Source organism: Melozone crissalis, unplaced genomic scaffold (assembly GCF_028551555.1).
Source record: "Melozone crissalis strain CALT ecotype California unplaced genomic scaffold, PUWL_Pcris_2 ptg000254l_1, whole genome shotgun sequence".
Taxonomy (NCBI): domain Eukaryota; kingdom Metazoa; phylum Chordata; class Aves; order Passeriformes; family Passerellidae; genus Melozone; species Melozone crissalis.
In genome coordinates this window covers 464,083-485,832 of record NW_026536012.1, presented here as the reverse complement: position 1 = coordinate 485,832, position 21,750 = coordinate 464,083, and the positions used below count along the sequence as shown (strand labels likewise).

The 21,750-nt window shown below is 52.3% G+C and overlaps 2 protein-coding genes across 2 annotated transcripts; both read left to right on the top strand.

Annotated features, from left to right (window-relative positions):
* The first annotated feature begins 582 nt into the window (after positions 1–582).
* LOC128949636 (cystathionine gamma-lyase-like) lies at positions 583–9,826 on the top strand. The gene is made up of 12 exons (XM_054294539.1): positions 583–777; positions 2,334–2,415; positions 2,966–3,061; positions 4,003–4,112; positions 4,645–4,776; positions 5,967–6,024; positions 6,239–6,316; positions 6,931–7,083; positions 7,199–7,320; positions 7,794–7,846; positions 8,878–9,016; positions 9,265–9,826. Exons 1-12 carry the CDS (start codon positions 616–618, stop codon positions 9,271–9,273), a joined length of 1,194 nt encoding a protein of 397 aa, XP_054150514.1. The 5' UTR covers positions 583–615; the 3' UTR covers positions 9,274–9,826.
* A 635-nt stretch (positions 9,827–10,461) lies between these two features.
* On the top strand, positions 10,462–21,256 carry DEPDC1 (DEP domain containing 1). The gene is made up of 12 exons (XM_054294554.1): positions 10,462–10,522; positions 11,361–11,626; positions 12,770–12,914; positions 13,588–13,706; positions 14,101–14,231; positions 14,678–14,725; positions 15,406–15,546; positions 16,014–16,781; positions 17,313–17,485; positions 18,135–18,311; positions 18,512–18,697; positions 20,349–21,256. The coding sequence occupies exons 1-12, from the start codon at positions 10,469–10,471 to the stop codon at positions 20,487–20,489; spliced, it is 2,349 nt and encodes a 782-aa protein (XP_054150529.1). The 5' UTR covers positions 10,462–10,468; the 3' UTR covers positions 20,490–21,256.
* Positions 21,257–21,750: the final 494 nt, after the last annotated feature.

Below are 21,750 nucleotides of genomic sequence, written 5' to 3'. Positions count from 1 at the left end.
AGCTCGTTGTCCCTCAGAATCCCCAGATCCTTCCCCCAGAGCAGCTCCAGCCGGTCCCCCAGCCCGTGCCCAGCTGGGGTTACTCCCAGGTGCTGAGGTACTGCAGGCAGCGCTGCCGGGCAGTCAGCACGCTGCTCCCCTGTGGGTCATTGCCGTGCGGTCAGATTATTCCCGGTTCCTCCCGGGAAAGGCGCCCCTGGATCCCGGCACGGCTCCCGGGAAAGGCGCCCCTGGATTCCGGCACGGCTCCCGGGAAAGGCGCCCCTGGGTCCCGGCAAGGCTCCCGGGAAAGGCGCCCCTGGATCCCGGCACGGCTCCCGGGAAAGGCGCCCCTGGATCCCGGCACGGCTCCCGGGAAAGGCGCCCCTGGGTCCCGGCACGGCTCCCGGGAAAGGCGCCCCTGGGTCCCGGCAAGGCTCCCGGGAGCGGCCCCTCAGCGCGCAGCGCGTGGCGCCCCCCAGCGGGCGGGGGCTGCCTGTGCAGGGCGGGCCCCGCCCCGCCGGCAGCCAATGGGAGGGCGCGAGGGCCCCTCCCCGCCGGCGCCGCAGCCAATGAGGAGCTCTCGCCCCGCCGAGCCCCCGGAGCGCTGCGGGCCGGTCCCACACAGACGCGGCCATGGCAGGCAAGGGGACGGAGGGGTACTTGCCGCCCTTCAAGCACTTCGCCACCCATGCCATCCATGCCGGCCAGGAGCCCGAGCAATGGCGCTCCGGGGCCATGGTGCCGCCCATCTCGCTCTCCACCACCTTCAAGCAGCGGGCTCCCGGCGACCACGCGGTGAGTGTGGCCGCCACCGGGGCGCTGAGTCATCCACAGGGACACCGAGCCCCCTTCCGGGCTTGGGCACACGCGGGAGGCCGCGAGCATCCGGCGTGTCCCGGCCAGGAGGCGGCAGGGCCTGGGCAGGGCAGGGAGCTCCCGGCGCGGATGTTTCCCCCCGTGGCAGCTCCTGGGCAGACGCGAGCATCTCGCTGTGCCGGGAGCGGGGCTGCTCACGGGGCCATTGCAGAGCCGCCCGGCCGCGATGCCGTGCCTGTGCTCCGGGACCGCCCTGCTGAGCGGCGGTGGCACCGGAGGAGCCGCTGTGCTCCCTTCCAGCCCGAGCCAGCCCGGGGCTCGCTGTTCCCGCTGCGGGCGGCGATCCGGAGCGGTTGGGATCAGGCTGGGATGAGGTTGGGATGAGGCTGGGATGATTCCCGTGGGAAAGGCGGGGGAAGGGGAGCAGGGAGCACGCGGTGCCCCCGGGCTCGCAGGAACGCTGCTCCAGGGCTTGCCCGGAGCCGGAAACACGGGCGGCTCTCCCGACACTGCACTCGCCCCAGGGCCGGGCAGAATCCCTGTTCCACTACACACGCTTTGTGTAAGAGCCGCCTTCGGTCTTCCTTCCAAACCGAGGGAATATTTCTTAAGGAGTTTGTGGATGCCCTGTAGAAAGTGCTAGAAAGGTTTGACGGGACGTGGCACAAAGCTGCCACTCCTCAATCAGCACCTGCTCCAATCTCGCGTTGTGCTGGTGGCGCAGGAGGAATTTGCCTTGTGATTCCTCATTCCACACAGAATCCCAGCTGTGCTGAGGAGGCCCTCAGAAGGAGTCACGCTGATGTATCCACATCCTGATGACAGGATCCATGCTCTTGCCGGGAGCTCTGCCAGAGCGATCTGCAGAATTCCTGACTATGAGGAAGTTGACATTAAAGAGAAATCCTAAAAGCAGGCAAATCCCAGGGTGCTCAGCAGGTTCTCTTGGTAATAACTGCATCTGTGCGTGCATGAGTCTTATTTTCCTCATTGAATTTCCCCAGAATTTGCATAAAAGCTGTGGCAATTGGAAACGTGTGGGTTGTTAAGAGCTGATGAGGGAAGTTGTCCGGTGCCTGTGGGTGTGATGGAGGTGGACACACGTTTTTCCTGAGAATTCCCTCCAGAGAGGCTGAGGAGTCTCCCTCACTGGAGATACCCATAGCTGTCTAGACATGATCCTGTGCCCTGTGCTCTGCTGAGCAGGGAATGGGACCAGGGCACCCTCATGGTCCCAGCCAGAGCCAGCCTGGCATTCTCAGGGTGGTTGGACTGTGCAGCCCAAGCCCTTTCTCCCACAGTGGCCACAGATGGATGTCTGGGGAGAAGCAGGAGAATGTGGCTCCTTGCCCCAGTGCACCCCAGGCCCTTTCTCTGGCAGGGATGCCCCGCTGCATGTTGTGCCAGGACAGAATCCTGCTGCTCTGGGAGGACCTGCATGCCCTCAGCCAGGGCTCTTTAAGGAACCTAGAACTGCTGTTATCCCAGACTTTCCCAGTGCTGTCTCTGATGTTTGTTTCTTATTCCCACCCCAGGGTTATGACTACATCCGGTCTGGGAACCCCACTCGGGATTGCCTGGAAAAGGCTGTGGCCGCCCTCGATGGAGCCAAATACAGTGAGCACCTCATTGGTTGGACGGGGCTTGGAGCAGCCCGGGACAGGGGGTGGCACTGGGTGGGCTTTGGGGTCCCTCCATCCCAAACCGTTCCATGATTCCCTCACCACGGCTCTGGCTGTTGGCTGTGGGCAGGAGCAGCTCCAAGGTGGGGAAGAGCCCAACAGCTTCAGCAAAGTCCAGCTCCATGCCTGGGTTTGTCTGCTGCTCCCTCAGTGTGGCTGATGCCTGGGCTGAGCTGGATCCATCCTTGTGCAGCAGCACTGGAGGCAGTGGGAGCAGGCAGCCCCTGGCCCCAGTCCGTTCCCGGTGTGTCCCAGTCCATTCCCAGTGTGTCCCAGTCCATTCCCAGTGTGTCCCAGCCTGTCCCAGTGTATCCCAGTGTCCGTCCTGGTTCCATGGTGTCCACATCCATCCCCTGCTGTCACTGGCTCCACGTTCCCAGTGAGGCAGTGACAGAACAGGTTCTTTGCAGAGGCAAAGTGAGGAAGGCCAAGGCAAGTCTGACTTGTTGTGTCACATCAAACACCGGTGATCCTTTCTCCTCCAGGCTTGGCTTATTCCTCTGGCTTAGCAGCTCTTTTGAACATCTGTCACCTGCTGAAGTCAGGGGACACAGTTATCTGCATGGATGATGTCTATGGAGGTGGGTACAGCACCCAGTGGCTTCAGCCTTGTTTGTGCAGGGGCTCAAACGTGTCTGTGGCTCTCAGGAACTCTGAATTTCCCCTGTAGGACCCCGCTGTTCTTTGAAGCCTGTTTTTATCAATCCCTCTCCTCACAGCTCCCCAGTGGCAGAGTGCACCCAGCTCTGCCAGAGTCCCTCTCTGAGCAGGGTGAGCTCACTGCAGTTCCTGGGAGCTTTCCCCTCTCCTTGGAGCCTCAGCCTGGTTTCTGCAGGGCTGAATTTCATTGCTCCTCCTCTGCCTTGGTTTGTTCCAAAGAAAGGGTTTCTCACAAAAGAACCTCCCAAACATCACTCAGATGTTCCCTTCAGCTCCCAGAATCCACCTCCATGTCCCATCCCTTCCTGCTCAGATGGAAAACTGAGTCCCTGGGGATCAGCTTGGCAAAAGGACCCAACCAATGAATTTTTAATGCAGGCAGTGTTTCTGGTAGTGAGTGCTGCACATCCATTGATCACCTGCTGGATTCTTTTAATCTTCCCTGGGAAAGGCTTCAAAGACGGGAAGGAATCATTTTTATTGGAGTGATGGAAAACAGTAGCTGGAGTGTTCCCCTTGGTTGTTCTTCTGTGTTTAATTTCCTGATCATAAACCCCACATTGATTTCATATTTAAATTATTACTGTTTCATAATCACTCAATCTGCAACAATCTTTAAACTTGGTTAAGTTTTAACAGTGATGCCCTTCACTCTTTAGAATGTGCTGATACCAGGTGCAAAGTGCCTCCCTGTACTGCTGCCTTTAGCACATGTTCTATAAAGAAAATATAAATGTGCCATGGATGGTGTGCAGCATCAAGCTATGCCCTCCTGACTGTCCCTGCATGATGCATGAGGCTGCAGAGCAGGCAATGAAAGTTAAGGAAGTTGTTTCATTTTGTGATTTTTGGGTTTTTTAAGGCACAAACAGATACTTCCAGGAAGTAGCCACAGAAAATAATTTGAAAGTAACTTTTGTTGACTGCACAAAGCCAAAATGCCTGGAAGCTGCAATTACACCAGAGACCAAGGTAGGGGAGAGGGAAGTGGACTTTAAAGGGGCGTTAAATTGTTTTATCCTTGCTCCTGTTGGGTTGGGGCTGTGCTGAGCTGAGGGGGCAGCTTGGGGCACAGCTGCACCCACCCTATCCCCCTGTGCCCCTCATGGGCAGCATCCTGAGAAGGGCAGAGCCTGCAGAGAGGAGGGAACAGGACAGAGGTGAGGGGGAGCAGAGGGAGCGCTGAGCGCGGAGCCGGGGGGGCTCCGTGGCACTGCTGGGTGATCCCTGCCCCAGGGGAAGTGAACTGTGCTGGGCAAGGCTCTGGGGAAGGCTCTGTCCTGCTGCTGAGCCCTTCTCCAGCTGGGATGGCACGAGCCCAGCCGCAGGGAAAGCTCCCTGGGCTCGGAGGAGCCGCTGGAGCCTCCCCTGGCTCTGGCAGGGCCGCTGCCCGTCCCCAGGGCCCAAAGCCACGGGGAGCTGCCAGCACTGGGCACCCAGAGCCCCTGGGACTCAGCCCAGCGCTGGGAGCTCTCTGACCTGGAGTTGTTTTGGGTTTGTGCAGCTGGTTTGGCTTGAGAGCCCCACGAACCCCACGCTGAAGGTGATCGACATCAAAGCCTGCGCAGACATCGTGCACAGGCACCCGGGGGTGCTGGTGGCAGTGGACAACAGCTTCATGTCTCCATATTTCCAGGTGTGTCACCTGTCCCAGGACAGGGGGATTGGGAAAGGGATGGGAAAGGGATTGTATCAGATCTGTTTCCCAGGAGACCAAGCTGAGCCCTGGTGTTGTAGGTTTGAAGTCACCCTTTTTGCAGAGTGCAAGTGCCTGCAGGGTACGGTGATCTTGCTGAATTAAGAGAACTTGGCAGAAAATGTTAATGCTTAGCTCAAGCAGCTCTGCAGTTGGCCTGGGACATGCCAGAGGCTTGGGGATTTGCCCTGCAATGTGTTGTTCACTTCAGAATTCCCAATTTCCTTCAGAAAGGGCTGTGTGGAAGAGCACAGGGTGCTGGTTAATGTGTCTGGAGCAGCCCAGTGTGGAGGGAAAGCCAGTGCTAATGATTAATTGGTGGGAGCAGTAGGTGAGGTACCACACTGGGCTAAGAAAAGGAGAATTTCACAGTTATCTGTCCATCAATGTTGAGTGTAAAAGTCCTTTTCCATTATGGTTCTGGCTGGGCATCTCCACATTCCCTGGGTGGGAGTCTGCATTTAATGTGGTAGCAGCAGTTTTGGCAACTGTCTGCTTTGTTAAGTTTTAACAGTGATGCCCTTCACTCTTTAGAATGTGCTGATACCAGGTGCAAAGTGCCTTAATTAGTGACTGATTAAAAATCTGGCACTGCTCAGCCCCTCTTGCCCATCCAGCTCCTGGTTTGTCTCCCCTCAGGAGGCTCCTGGGCAGAGCACTGGGACTGAGGGCAGAGAGCTGCCAAAGGAAGCTCCTTTGCTCGTGCTCCCAGCTCCCCCAGGGCAGGATCTGCAACAGCTGGAAAGCAAAGCAATTCTTTTGCTGTGCAGCTGGAGTCCCTCACTTCCCATGGAAATGCCCTTTGTGGGCTCCGTGCCATGGTGTGTCCCTGCCCCAGCTCAGCTGCAGAACTGTTTTCCCAGCTCTGCACTGTGTGTTGGGTGTGCTCAATCTCTTCTCTCCCTGGAGCCTGTGGGAGTGGCAGCAGTGCTCTTAAATCACATTTTCTTGTGCTTCCCTTGAATTCAGAGTGCCTCCCTGTACTGCTGCCTTTAGCACATGTTCTATTGTCATGCTCAGGTTTTTGTGTTTGTTTCTCCCCTTGTTTATCCTGTGTGAGCTCAGAGCCGTTGGAATGGCTGGGGATGAACCCAAACTGGAATGATGATGTTATTTTCCTTTCCTTTCAGCGTCCTTTGGCCCTGGGGGCTGATATTTGTATGTCTTCTGCAACCAAATACATGAATGGTGAGTGTGAGAGTTCAGCACATGCTTAGGGCAGGGATGGAGGGAGACTGGGAGGGAATTCCTGGCTGGGAGGGTGGGGAGGCCCCTGGATCCCTGGCAGTGCCCAAGGCCAGGTTGGACCCTGGGGCTGGAGCAGCCTGGGGTGGTGGGAGGTGTCCCAGGGGTTTTATTTACACCTGGGGCTGATCCCATTCTTGTCCCCTGTCATTTGCAGGGCACAGTGATGTCCTCATGGGCCTGGTCTCTGTAAACAGGGAAGATCTCTATGAGAGGCTGAAAGTCCTGCAGTACTGTAAGTCCAGACAGGGAATTCCTGACAGGAATCCTGTTCACATCCACAGCTCCTGCTGGGGAGGGTGGGCATGCACACAAGTGGGAAATCAGCCTGGAATGTAAATTAACAGAGCTGGGAAAGCTCAATAGAACAGTCCCATAAAATGAGAGACGTTGATCTCCCCTTCCTGAGCACTCCAGGAGAGCACTGGGGCCCATCCTGAAAGCACTGAGGTGCCACCTGCAGCCTGGGGGGTTTGAACCTCCCTCACCCATCAGGGTGTGCCCAATGCAGAATTTTCCTGCCTCGCATGATTCCAGCAATTTTCCAGCCTCTTCATTGTCAGGAATAAATTCCTGTCCAGGGTTGTGCCCTCTGCACTGAGGGTGCACTGTGCCCAATAAATAATGTAATCCTTGAGGCCTGAGCCTGTTAATTGGCCTCATTAATTGGCTGCCCCATGTGGGAGATGAGGATTGGAGATTGCCTTGGCTGTGTTCCCACTTGTGCCAAGGTCAGCAATGCTGGAGGTGAGGATGTGTTTGGCTGTGCTGAATGCAGAACACCAGTGTTGCTGTGGAATTCTCTGGGATTCTGTGTGATTCTCTGGGATTCTGTTCCCATTCCCACAGCCCTGGGAGCTGTCCCCTCTCCCTTTGACTGCTTCCTCTGCAACCGGGGGCTGAAGACTCTGCACATCAGGATGAAGCTGCACTTCCACAACGGCCTGGCTGTGGCCAAGTTCCTGGAATCCCATCCCAGGGTGGAGAAGGTCATGTACCCAGGTGGGTGAGCAGGGACTGGGGAGCTGTGGTGCCCAGAGATGGGCTGGGTGAGGCTGAGCTGTCCCAGCTCTGCACTGGCATTCACTGGGAATTGTCCCAACTCTCTCCATTCCAGGGCTGCCTTCCCACCCTCAGTACGAGGTGATGAAGAAGCAGTGTGCAGGCTGTCCTGGGATGGTCACCTTCTACATCAAAGGGAAAAAAGAAAATGCCTCTGCCTTTCTCATGAACTTGAAGGTAAAACAAAGTCAATAAAATCACCCTCAGAGGGAGCTGAATCTGCCCTGCTGAGGACAGGGTGCGGTAGCTTTTCTTGCCAAGTCCTTTGGGTGTGTCCCATAAATCCCACTATAAATCAGGGATAATTTGTCCATGGGGTGAATGAGAGGGAACAAAGGGACCCCTCATCCCCGTGGGAGTGTTTGTTTGTTTGTTTGTTTGCTCCCAGGGTGAGGGTGTCCAGCTCAGCTGCTGCTGGCAAAGGCCTTTCTGCAGGGCTGGGCAGCTGGGCTGGTGCAGCTCTGCTGGAACATTGCAGAGTGCCCTCAGGGGGAAAGGCACTGAGGGAGCCCCTGGCTCTGGGAATGCTTGGCTGGGTCCTTGGCCCAGCCTGTGCTGGTGTTTGGCCAGCTGTGCACTCTGCCTGTGCCCAGGAGGTGTTTGTGTCGTGAGCCCACTCCTGTAACGACTCCTCTCCCTTTCTGCCATAGGTGTTTAGCTTGGCTGAGAGTCTGGGCGGCTTCGAGAGCCTGGCAGAGCATCCGTGAGTTCATCCTCCCATCCTCAGAGCCCCAAAAAGCTGCAGAGCACCACAAAATTCCCACAATTTCCCAGCCCCCGGAGCTGTTTTGCTGTTTTGCCTTTAGCTAAACTCAGGGACTGCTGTGCAGCACAGAGCCAGGGGAGATTGCAGAGGGAGGGAATCCTGTGGGAGGGCAGAGATTGAGGAATTTCACTTGGAGGGCTGAGGCACAGTTGGTGTCCATGAAGGCAATCCCAGCAGCTGCAGAGTGCTGGGATGAGGAGCAGCTGGGATGGAGCAATGCCCTGCTCCCTGCTCACACGAGGGGCACGGTCACTGTGTGCCCCCAGCTGCCTCTGGGCCCTGGCAGGGCCTCCTGGGCCTTTTAAACTGCTCAAAACAGTATCTTCATGGAATTGCATCATTTCACTCCAAGCCAGCTTGCTTTTGGAAAAGGTCCATGGAAATGAATGACTGTATTTCAATGTTAAATCATTTCACTTACTGATTTCACAGCAAACCTTGAACCCCTCCAGCAGCTGAAAGGAGCTGGTGCCAGTGACAGCACATGGGGAAATCCCTTCTTGCCTGTGTCCTGTGTAGCTGGAGAGAATAAACCCTCCAGAGTCCTTTGGGCAGTTTGAGAAGGGATCTGAGACACCAGGAATGAAACCAGGAGACTTTATTCTGGAGGTTGCACATTCCCCACGTGCTGAGCCTTCAGAGCTTCTGTAGAATGAAAGAGCAGCTCTGGAAGGAAGAGCAGTAGGAGTTTCTCCTTTGTCACGTCCAGATTTTTAAATATCCACTTCTTGTTAATCATTTGTGTCCTGCACATAGGAGCTGGAGATGCAATTCCCTGACTTGTCAGCGTTCCCAGCATTTCCAGGAGCTGCTGCCAGGGGCTCTCTGCATCTGTGGGGTCACACAGGTGGCACAGAGGAGGTGTCAGATCCTGCTGCATTTCAGGGGTGCTGGCAGGGAACCAGCCAGGCTGGTTTTACCAATCCAAGTCCCAAATTCTTGGGATAAAATGGTTTTTGTCATTTCAGGGCCATCATGACCCACGCCTCAGTGCCTGAGGCGGAAAGGAAAACTCTGGGAATCAGTGACACCTTGATCCGCCTCTCGGTGGGGCTGGAGGATGAGAAGGATTTGCTGGATGACCTGGACCAGGCCCTGGAGGCTGCGGTGAGTGGGGAGTTCCTCTCCAAAAATCATCCCCAGCCAGCCTTTCCCAGGGGCTGAGCCTCAGCTCCTCCCTGGTGGACCCTGGGCTGGGGAGGGAAAGTTTCTGTGTGCAGCCCTGCTCAGGCACAGCTCCCCATGGATTCAGGAGAATCAAATGCTAAATGTGACTTTAATTTATGTAAAGGAGATAAAAATGTGTGGTTGATAGAGGGACAGAGCACACTGACCCCTCCCTTTCCTTCCTGCAGTTTGCATAAACCTTGAGGGTCAAAAAGCACCTTGGAACTGGACATGGCTGTGGACGAGGACACGGAAAACCAAACCCCTCTTGCTTTGCCTCTGGGAATTCCAGCCTGGGTTCCTGGGTCTCTCCCTGCTGCTGTTGGGCTGCTCTCCCTGGCTGTGCAGGGTGTGCTGGGCACAGCCTGGGCTCTGCTGGAGCCAGGAGCTGTGTGGGAGCAGCCATGGGAATGTGATCCCAGTTCTCCCAGCAGAGCTCAGTGTTCCTCCTGCTCCTGCAGGGTTGGGGACACAGGGGCTGCTGCCTTTTGCTGGTCTCGGGTCATTCTCTGCTCACCCATCAGCTCAGCTCAAAAACTTGATGGAGCTCAGATTTATTTTAATTAAGTTAGAAATTTGCCTAAGAGCTTTTTCTTCTCTTGATATTTTATTGAAAAGGAAGTGAAATCAAACACCTGGTAAATAATAACTTTCTAAAGAATAGTCTTAGTCTCTTAAGAAAAAACCATGTGCTGTGGAAATGATTGGAATAATTTTAATTAAAACACACTTTTCCTTTCCTTGCTTATATTCCCGTGTGCACGTGCTCTTTGTGTTCAGAATCAGAGGATGGAGTGCCCCTGGAGCTGTTGGGATTTTCCTGTGGGAAGGCAGGAGGAGAATGGAGCTGAGGGGAGAAAAGGGAATGGAGCTGAGGAGGGAATGGAGCTGAGGCAGGACAATTCTGTACTGGCCACAGCCAAAATAACCTTCATAGCACAGAGGGATTAAACCCTGACTAAAGCCAAGTGAAGGTGTTCCTACCCAGCCCTCCTCATCCCTCAGCATCCCAGACTGGGTTGGGTTGCAATGCACCTCAGAGCCCAGCCAGTGCCACCCCTACACCTCAGGAGCAGCTGTGACATGCGGCGGGGCCAGCTGTCCCAGCACGTTAATGACTGTTAGGTTACGAACTGGGGTCCACGAATTTCTGTAATCACTGTTAATCACAGCAAGGTAATTAACGCCGGTGAAAGTGCTCGGGCCGGGATCCGACCCCGGGCCCTCAGCGTCCCCTCAGCCCGGCCCGCCCAGTGGCGTCACGCGCCGCCTGCGCCCGTCTCGGCCAATCAGCGGCCGCCGGCGGATTCGAACGGCGGGGCGGCGGCGACGGCCGTTGCGCGCACGGCGGGGCCGGCAGGGGGCGCTGCGCTCCCTGCCTGAGGGGCCGCCATGGCCGTGCCGGGACCGGGGCCCGGGCTGGGGCCGTACCGCGCCACGAGGCTGGTGAGCACCGAGCGGGGCTGGGCGGTACCGGGCCGGGCGGGAGCCGGGGGCGCGGCTGATGCGGGGGGAGTGGGGCGCCCGTGGCACCCGTGCGAGCGCCGCGGGGCGGGAGGTGGCTCTGCCCCTCGGGCCTGCTGTCACGACAGAGGGGCGCTTGGGGATGCGCCGTGCCCGCTGCCGCGACACCTGGGTGCCCTGGGACCCCCTGCCTGCTGTCGTGATGGGGCTCAGGGACACCCCCCGCTCGCTGTCGCGACACGTGGCTGCCTGGCGCCTTCTGCCCCGGGTCCGTTTTCTCGGTGTGCGGGTGCGCGGGGCCGCCACACGGGGGCGCCCTGGGCCATCCCGTAGGACGGTGTGAGGGTGCCCCGGCACCCCCCTGCGCTCTGTGGCGACATTGGGTGCGCAGGGACACCCTGTAGGACGATATGTGGGTGCTGTGGCACCCCCCTGCGGTTTGTCGCGACATTGGCTGCGCAGGGACACCCTGTAGGACGATATGTGGGCGCTGTGGCACCCCTCTGCTCTCTGTCGCGATGTGGGTGCCCTGGCACCCCCTGCGCTCTGTCGCGATATTGGCTGCTCAGGGACACTCTGTAGGACGATATGTGGGTGCTGTGGCATCCCCCTGCTCTCTGTCGCGATGTGGGTGCCCTGGCATCCCCCTGCGCTCTGTCGCGACGTTGGGTGCGCACGGACATCCCTACCCTCGCGACGTGGGGGTACCTGGAGACCTCCCCCGCCCTGCCCTCTGTCACATCACGTTGACGCCCCGCTGTCGCGACACGCCGTTGTCGGCGGTGGCTGCAAGCGGCGGTGCCGCTCGGTGTCCCCGCAGTGGAACGAGGTGACGCGCTGCTTCCGGGCCGGGATGCCCGTGCGGCGGCACCGGCAGCGGCTCCGCTCGCACGGCAGCTGCTTCACGGCGGCCGAGGCCGCGGACTGGCTGCACCAGGTGCTCCGCAGCAACAGCAGCTTCGGGCCCGACGTCACCCGGCAGCAGACGGTGCAGCTCCTGCGGAAATTCCTCAAAAACCACGTCATCGAGGACATCAAGGGCCGCTGGGGCGCTGAGAACCTGGAGGACAACGGTGCCCTGTACAGGTACTGAGGCAGAGTTATCCCCTGCTCTCGCAAGTTGGGAGTTTTGGTTTCGTGACAAACGCCATTCACTTGTTTTTAAAGTTTTAAATGTTTAATAGTAATAAAATGGTTATAAAAATAGTAATACAATCAGAGTCATGATAATTTGGATTAGGACAATATGAGACAATAGAACCAAAGAGTTACAGACAGTCCGGGTACCTTTTCTGGGTAGCAAGAGCCCGAAAAAGGACCCACGTTAACAGCGGATTAACCCTTAAAAGCAACAGCCTGTTGCATGTTCATACACCTCATACATGGTGCATAAATTCCATTCAAACACAGGATTCTGTCTGGGCAGTGTCAGCTTCTTCCTCTGAATCCTAACAGTGCCTTCGAGGCAGAAGTAGTTCATTTCTTCTGATAATGGGGCAATAAATTCTCTTTCTCTGAAAGACTGAAGTGTCCTGTGGCTGCTATCTCACTGCGAGTCCTCTCTTTAAAAAAGATAAACATACATAGCATTGTTTCCATTTTAACATTTTTATAACCTAAAACTCCATTTAACACACATTACTTTCTAACACAACACATATAACATTCATTTTAATATTTGGAAAAAGCCAATCATAAAATACATGCATTTTTCACAATTTAAGATGCTTAGATTTGCGAAAAGAGCTTTGTTTGGGTTAAACATCCTAGGTAACAAGTTAATTATCAGCACAGTTTTTCTCCTCTGAGTGTTTTGCTTCCCTTCTGTGTGTGTCCCTGCTTTTGTCCATCCCAGGTCTTTGCTGGAATTCAAACTGCACCCCAGTGCTTTGGAGTGAAGCCAGGGTGTTTTGTAGGAGCTGCCTGCTGGGTTTGCTTCTCTTGGGCCTTTTACACAAAGCCTGAGTGGGAAGCAGAGCCAAGCACTCTGAAATCAAAGGTATTAATGGCCCCACTTCTCACGTTCTGGGCTCAGGCTGTGCCAACATCTTCAGCTGGACTTTGGCATCAGGAAAAACAGCCTAAAGCTGATTTATCATACGATAAACTTAAAAAAATATTTCCTAACAGAGTCACACTGCTATGGAGTCAGAGGTTTTGTTTGTCAAGTCATTTATTTGATTACAGATCAGTTCTGAATGTGTTTGACATCTCTCCCGTTCATTACAGATTCCCTCCAACCTCTCCAGTCAAACCTCTACCAAGCCCACCAAGGGAGAACTTGGAAAACTTCTCTGGAGACAAAGGAAAACTTTTTAAACTGCCCAGCTCATCCAAAAGGGGTTTGAAGAAACAGGAGTTCCTGCAGTCTGTGGTAATAACTTCTGTTCCTCACAGCAGTGCAGTTGGCTTGCATTGTCCTTGGTCTTTAAAATTTAGTGACACTGCTCTGTTGTGGCATCTTCCCTTAAGAAAGAATAGTTTAGACTTAAGGAATTTGGAAATATTAAGAAATAAATTTATAGGAGAGGGATTTTTATTTTGTTTTGGGTTTTCTTTGTTTTGTCTCAGTGCAGAATTATCCCTGCTAAGGATTTTATAGTACTGGGAGGGTTGAAAGGTGAAGTCCTAGAAGTGATCTGCACAGTGTGGCCTTGTTGAAATTTAATTTATTGTTGGGGGACAACTAAAAGGCACAAATAATTTAATTGGTCATCTTTTAGTGTGGCCCTTGATTCAGCTGAGATTGGCGTGCATAAATTCTGAATTTAGGTTCCACTCCTAAAGGAGAATAATTCACATATTAATACATCTGGATTTGAGGTGTTTTTATCTTTTAAATTGCTGATTTTGGTTTGATCAGGAGTTTTTCCCCATTTCTTTTTAGTTTTGTGCTCCATTTCAGTGCTGAGGCTGCAGGTTACCCCCTGGCCCATGTGGAATTTAATGTTCCACAGAGTGCCCTGTTCTTCTGATTCCAATTTTCTGTAATTTTTAATTGCCTTAAGAAGCTCATTTATCTTACAGTACAAACCACTGATTTTCAGGAAAACTTAGCAAGACCAAAAGCTGATGTAGCAGAAGAAAAGAAGGAAGGCACACAGCAAAGGAGGGAAATAACACAGGAATATGTGCAAGAAACATGGAGAAATATCATCCAGATACAGTGAGTGAGGAATTACACACAGCACCTTCTCCTTCAGTGGGAAATGGCCCGAGCAAGCTTTCACCATTTGTTTTTAATTGTTAAAACTACGTTTAAAATTTAATTTGAATTTTTGAAGGGTTTAATTTTTTTCCTGTTGTTTACACAGGTTTTCTAATCTGTTTATTAACTTTGGGTTGCTGCATTTAAGGAATTTGTGATCAGAGGCTGAAATCTATTTTAAACACCTCAGGTGCCCTTCCTTGCTGTTTGTCCCAGGGAAAAGTGTCCCCCTTTGTCCTCCTGGAAGTGAGAAGTTACCAAACAGCACTTTAGCTCACCAGAGTTTTGGAATGGATATGGAAAGAACTTGTTTTCCTTCATCCCTTGCAAATCTTGCTCTCTTCCTCCCCAGTCTGCAGACCATTTTGGGACTGCCCTCGCTGGAGGAGGTTCTGCAGCCAGCCCAGATCATCCCTGAGTTTGTCATGTACAACATGAGCAACACCAGCAAACACGGCATGGTCATCCTGCAGGACAAAGCAGGTGACATTTATTTCCCTAGATTTGCCTAAAAACTCTTTATTTATAAATATTAATTCATCCATTTCACAGTCTGCTGTTTCCACCTTTTCCAAAACCACAGCACAGCTCAGGGACCTTCAATCCCATCCCACCCCTGCCATGGCAGGGACACCTTCCCCTGTCCCAGGCTGCTCCAGCCTGGCCCTGGGCACTGCCAGGGATCCAGGGACAGCCAAAATTCCATCCCAGCCAAAAATTCCTTCCCAATATCCCATCTAACCCTGCCCACCTTCAGCTTGAAATTACTCCCCTTTATCCTCTCAAAATGATATGTGGAGCAGTACTTAAAATCAGTTTTAAATTTAATCTTTTGTGCTTTAGGTGTTATTTAATACATGTGAGCTGTTATTAGTTGTTAATTATTTGGGCTCATGTCTAAATGATGCTTTTATCTGTTTGGATTTCAGAAGACCTCCCTCACTGGGTGCTGTCAGCCATGAAGTGCTTGGCCTACTGTAAGTCACTGAAGAGCTTTTGAGTTCCAGAAACCTCTTTTGAGGGTTGAAAGGGAAATATTTGTGTGTGTGAAATCAGCTGTGATGTTTCAGTTCAGAAACCTGTGGGTGGTTTCCTCTAGTGCAGTTTTTCAGGAGTGAAAGGGACTTTGCTTTTCCAGTCCTTGGCTTTTAGCTGGACCAAAACATTTCCTACACTTCATATTAAACTGGGGAGATCCATTTTCTTTGCTTTGTAAACAATCAGCTCTCAATTAATTAGATGAGTGCCTCTCAAATGAGACCAGAGATAATGAGCTTTTTTATCCATGTGCTGAGCTTCCTTTTGCTCAGGGAGCTTGAACTCCCTGTGGGAGAAGTGGGATCACTGTGCTTTGGAAATGAAGGCACATACTAAGAGTGGGTTATAATTTTGCTGAGGAACCTATGAAGACCACAGATTAATTTTTCTTTATTTATTTTCTTGGTGTGGAACAGAACTGAGCACAGCTCTCTAGTGGCTGCCTGGAATCTCTTACACTGCTTTTGCTTACAAATTGTGCCAAATACAATATTTGTGCATTGCTGATAGGATTCTTTGCTTGTGGAAGAAGAATAAATTTAGGCTGATCTTCAGAAATTTCTTTTCTAGAGGGACTATGGATTTTTGGTGTGAATTTCCTTTCTTCTCCTCTTTTCAGGGCCCAGGAACAAGGACATGAGCCAGGACACCTACAGTGGCTTTGAGCGGGACGTATTCAGAACAGTTGCTGATTATTTTCTCAGTCTTCCTGAGCCATTGCTTACTTTTGAATACTATGAGCTCTTTGTTAATATCTTAGGTATGTATGAGTTTAGAAACAGTCAGAGAAGCTCTGAGTTCAGATCAGCTGGGGGACACAAATGTGATTCAAAGCAGAGCTCGGCCTCCTGATGTGTGTGGGAGCTCCGGTCTGAGGAGGATCATCACTGCTCCATTCTGTATTAGTGTTAATTAAAATGTACTTCTGCCTCATGATTTCCCATTTCAATTGCTGTTTCAGCTCACATTCTAAATATTCAATAACAAGAACTTCAGAAGGTGTGCTTGTTCTGCCTGCTCCTCACTATTGCAGTGTTACCCGTCTTTGTTCTTGCATGCTGGATGCAATGGCCTTGTTAAATTGCTTTGGAACTGAGCTAAAGTCTTCTTAATTAATATCTTAATTAATATCTTGACTTTGTTGTCTGTCTGCCCAGTTAGCAGCTCTCTGAACTGGTTCATTTTCACACCACTTGCACCTTTAACATCTCTTTCATTCCCTGATAGTTTTGTGTGGCTACATCCAAATTCCTGATCTGGGCAGTGGAAATCGTTCTGTCCAAGAGGAGAAATGTGACCCTCAGCCTTCAAAACCTCCTCACTTGAACTCTTTCAAGTCCACTGAGTGTCTTCTCCTAAGCCTGCTCCTCAAAGAGTCTGACAAGAAGGAGAAAGGAGAAGCTTCCAGGAGGTTTTCCTCAGAGGAGCTGAGAGCCCAAAAGCAGCACGGACAGAAATGGCAGCAGCACAAACTGCCACAAGGGAGTGCTGGGAGCCTGATAGGAGGGAGCTGCCAGAACCTTGCAGGACCCGGGAATGCCCAAGAGCCACCTGGAGCGTTTAGGACAAGGTGTTACTCCTTGGAGAGAATTGGAGCTGCTGCTTCAAGTGTGTGTGATAAAGGAGGACGTGCTCCCCTCGGGGCAGGTGTGAGCACCAGCACGAGCAGTGGAGAGCTGCTGGAGGAGCACAGAGGGGCCTCGGTGCTGGAGCTGGGCTGGGGCAGCTCAGGCCCGGCCCAGGGCCTCGGGAGAGCGCCTGGCCCGTGTCCCTGGGCCGAGCAGCTGCGGGGCGGCAGCCGGGGGCCCCCCCTGAGCCTGCTGGGCAGGAGGAGCTCCGGGAGCTGCAGTGCCATCAACAGGCCCAGCGCTGAGATCACAGTGCAGCCCCGGGGGCAGGGCACGGCCATCAGCGTCCAAAGGAGGCTCTGCAGGAGCAGCACCGAGCTGGCAGCACGCTCTGCCCCCCCCTCCCCCTGTGTGCTGCCTGCCACAAGTAAGGGCTCTGCAGCATGCTCTACTGCCTTGTGCTGTGGCCTCACTAACCCTGCTTCCCTCACCTCTGCCACTCTGCTGGGATAGGCACAGAGCATGCGTCTGTGGGGTTTTACAGGAAATCTGCTGGCATTATTGTTTAAGCTGCTGTAGCTCTGCTAACTGTGTGTAGTAACTTTGGAGTAGGAGCTCAATGTGTCAGTGATTGGCCTTTCTGCTCAGGTGAGTGATGGGGACAGGGAATCTGCACAAACCTGCCTGATGGAGATGTCTTTTTCTGTTCTGTAAATCTGTATTTTCTGGGAATAATTAGTGTCACTCCTTAATTGTATTGTGGTCCTAAGTGCACCATAATGGAGGAAGTTGAAGATGACCACACAAACAAAGGCCTGTACATTCTCTGTGTTACAGCTGATTTCTCTGGAACAGAAATAATCACACTGAAAAATAGGAAATCTGTGATACTGAGGTAGAAACATGCTGGAAGCTGGTTCAGATCTTAATGCCAGCTGTCTTTGTGGTTGACTTGTAGATCTGCTGCAGCCTCACCTGGAGAGGGTTGCAGTGGAGGCCCTGCAGATCTGCTGCCTGCTGCTGCCCCCGGCGAGGCGCAGGAAGCTGCAGCTGCTGCTCAGGATGATGAACAGGATCAGTGGCAACGTCGACATGCCGCGGCTGCACGATGCCATGGGCACCAGGTCCCTGGTAAGGGCAGGAAAACTCTTCTTAGAGGGATGCAGAGATTCCTCAGCCTGATTTCCCACCCTGCTGCTCTTTGGAATCCCTGACTGGTTTGGGTTGGGAGGGACCTTAAAGCCCATCTCACTCCAGTTTAATCCTGGTGTGCATTAGGTTGGCTTTGCAGGTTTTAATCACCTCACTTGTCTCCTCCAATTGAGGATTTAGGTTTGGGTTAGAAGTAGGAAGAAATTCTTTATTTAGAGGGTGGTGATGCCCTGGCACAGGTGCCCAGAGCAGCTGTGGCTGTCCCTGGATCCCTGGCAGTGCCCAAGGCCAGGCTGGACAGGGCTGGGAGCAGCTGGGACAGTGGGAGGTGTTCCTGCTCCAACCCAAACCATTCCAGGAACCTATTCTACAGTCCTGTCAAGATGTTCAGTTTTCTATAGGTTAAGCCTTTCTCTGCTACCACCTTTTACAAAATGTATTTTTAATTGAAAGTGCTGTTCAATTCCAAAGAAATGACTTTAATTCAGCTGAGGGAACAATGATGACTTTTCCTCCTTGTGTGACCCTACTTGGAAGTTGGTACAGGGGGATTTGAGCCACTGTGGAGCGGAGAGGAGGGAAATCATCCCCCAGCTTTCTCCACTGCAGCTGTGCTGAACTCTTGCAGCTGATCCAGACGTTCTCCCGCTGTGTCCTGCGCTGTGCAGAGGAGGAGGACCTGGATGAGCTGCTCTCCACACGCCTGCTGTCCTTCCTGATGGACCATCAGCAGGAAATACTCCAGGTCCCAGCTTACCTGCAGCTTGCTGTGCAGGATCACCTCGAGTACATGAGGAAGGCTCAGGTTGGTGCCGTGAGAGCAGTGCAGATTCATTTCTTAATTGCTTCTTCTGAAGTTGGGAAAATTCAAACAACCCCAGGACATTTTGAATGTGTAGATGTTAATTACAATGTTTTGCAGCTTGTGGGTGGGTGCGGGTGTTTATTAGGTACTTCAACAGTACAGAATCAGTTGAGTGCATGCAGAGCCCTTTTTTCTTCCAGTGCAAACAGGAAAAAGAAGAAATTTGTGCCATCTTGCCAACGTATTCCTACTGCAAACAAATCACTCCTCAGGAGTTTGAAGAACAAAAGGTCTCCACCTCACAGGCTGCAGTGGCAGAGCTCCTGGAGAACATCATCAAGGATAAAAACCTCTCTGTGAAGGAGAAAAAGAAAAAGTTAAAACAGGTGAGGTTATTTCATCTGCTTGTGCAGTGCCTTTGTGAGGGAAGGGCTCAGGCACCGGAGCCTGGGGCAGGAGAGGAGCAGAATGTGCTGAGAAATGTTTGTGCTCCAGAGCTGTGAGTGCTTCATGTGCTCTGCTTGGGATTTTAAAGATGGTTTTTAATGCTGCATCCTCTGGAGCCAGGCTGGGACACCTGGGGGTGCTCCCCTGGAGAGGAGAAGGATCCAGGGAGAGCTCAGAGCCCCTGGCAGGGCCTGAAGGGGCTCCAGGAGAGCTGCAGAGGGACTGGGGACAGGGATGGAGGGACAGCACACAGGGAATGGCTTCCAGGGATGGATGGGAGATTGGGAAATGGGAATTGTCCCTGGCAGGGTGGGCAGGCCCTGGCACAGTGCCCACCCTGGATCCCTGGCAGTGCCCAAGGCCAGGTTGGACACTGGGGCTGGAGCACCTGGGACAGTGGGAGGTGTCCCTGCCATGGCAGGGGTGGCACTGGGTGGGATTTAAGGTCCCTTCCAGCCCAAACCACTCCATAATAATGCAGCCTTTGACTGGCAGCAGTGTTCAAACAATGGTGTAAAACCAGGACAAATGGTTCTGCTGGAGCTCCTGCTCTCCATTCAGTGATTCCTGTGGAACTGCAGCCTGGATTCCTGTGCTGCACTGGCCATCCAAGTCACCATTAACATGCCAGAGGTGGGGTTAAATTCAATAGGGGTTAAAAGCAATGATTTTTGGCCTTAGAAGACCAGACTCTCTCTGTTGAGGATCCTGAAACATTCTTTTGGTGGCCTTGGCTTTGTGTTTTGTAACATTTACAGTGCTCAAGATTATCTTGCACTTCTCTGGCCTACCAACACTTGCCTAATAGTAAGGCTAAAACACAGCAGTTCTAGCAGGATTTAATCCTGGAGGGTTTTTCTTTCTTTTGGCAAGTCTTCCTGCCCAATGGAGTAGTTTTGTACTTGTCCTGGAATCTCCTAAGCGAGTCTTGTGACTCCCCTTTGAACAAGCAGCTTTTTAGGACAGCCACACTCGGCTTTGGTGCCCCTCCTGCAGCTCTGACTTCATGTGTGTTGTGGAAACGTTGTGGGCCTCTAAAAGTGAGTCTGGTTTGGTTCATCAAAACTTCTGAATCTAAAGAAGAATGGTGAATTGTAGTTGATAAATGGTCCCAGTACTGGAGGTGCCTCAGCAGTGCCAGCACAGGGATGAGCACTGCCCTGGGCCTGCTGGACACATTCTGCTTGATGGGAAGTGTTGGGAATTCTTGGGAAGAGCCAAATTCACGGCACTTTCTAGAGAGTAAGGTCCCAATTGTGTCAACACCAGAAGTTACGAAAGTGGTTTGGATGCCGTGGGAAGGTTTGGCTCATGTCCAGATGTAGTTACAGTTTTTCATCCCTCCCTGAGGCCTTGCAAGGGAAACAGGCACAGTGTCCAAATCACTGCTCTGGTTCCAGGTGCTTTCATTTCCATGGAATCGGTGGTAAGCTTTCCTGGGAGAAGCCTTGGCTCCCTGTTGGGCAAGGGAGTTTATCCAAGGCGTTCCTGGGAGGCAGCTCTGCAGGCACAGGGTGTGCTGGGCACAGCTGGAGCTGTTGTGGGGTTTCCTCTGGGGTTTTCTCACCCTGGCTGCTGTGTGTGCTGCAGTTCCAGAAGGAATACCCCCAGATCTACGGGAGCAGGTTCCCAAGGACGGAGTCGGAAGCGCAGCTCCTGGAGAACAAACCCACCCTCAAGCAGCCCATGCTGAGCCTCAGGAAACCCAAATTCCGCAGCCTCAGGTACTGATTTCACCCTCCTGAGCCACCTCTCCCTGCCTGGAGTCTGAGGGATTCACCAGAGGAATTGCTGCAGGAGTTTGGTGCTTGCTGTGCTGTGGAAGGAGGAAATGTTTACATGGACACTGTGCTGGAAGGTGCCAAAACACCTTTTTTGGTGCAGATACTTTGGAATAACTTCTAAAAGAAAAATATTTATCTGTTTACAAATTACTACAATATATCGGAGTAGGAAAATGTAAAAATACACATAAAGCTGTTGTTAACCAAGAATTTATATATATTTTTAATGGGAAACTAATGATGTGCCTCTTGTTATAACCTTTAAATGTCTGTCAGGAATTTGTGCCATTTATTGTAGGTTTTACATGTGTGTGTTGTGACTAAGTGCCTTTTCTATTCTCAAAATGTTTGTCTTTAAACAAAGGAGCTTCTATGAGTTCAGAACCAGGAGAGCCAGTTCACCATAAATAAATGATTATCTCACTCCATAAATGCTTCTGTTCACACTCCATAAATGCTTCTGTTCATATCATCTGTAAAACCCTCATCAGCTTTTTGATATTTATTTATATTAAAAGACTTGAAGTGTATTTCTGCATTTTCATGGAAAATTCATTTTGGATCTGTTGGTGAGATTCTCAAAATAGGAGTGATGGATGATCCATGAAGTGAGAACAGAATATACTAATTTTCCCTATTTTTCCCAGAGTTAGGGATTTACCTAATAATTATGATAAGATAAAGGTTCCCCCACAGGAGTTGAAATCTGCAGGAATTTTTGGGAAAGTATAATTAATAATAATAATCTACTGCATGGCTCTGAAATCCCAGACTGGTTTGGGTTGGGAGGGACCTTAAATCCCACCCAGTGCCACCCTGCCATGGCAGGGACACCTCCCACTGTCCCAGCCCCAGTGTCCAGCCTGGCCTCGGGCACTGCCAGGGATCCAGGGGCAGCCACAGCTGCTCTGGGCACCTATGCCAGGGCCTGCCCACTCTCCCAGCCAGAATTCCTTGGTACAGCTGTGATCCTGAGCCTGTCAGTTCTCTCCCCAAAAATACCATTTTTCTCCTTTTTTTTGGAAAGATTTTGTAAATGAGAAACCCGAATGAGCCTCATTTTACCCTGTATTAATGATGCCTTATGTCCTGAGGGTAACTTTGTGCTTTCAGGGCAGGGGCAGCTGTTCCTGCCCTGGAACATCTGTAACCAGCCTCCAGCACTCAGCACCTGCCTGAACTTGCTTCCAGGGCTTCCTACCCCATGC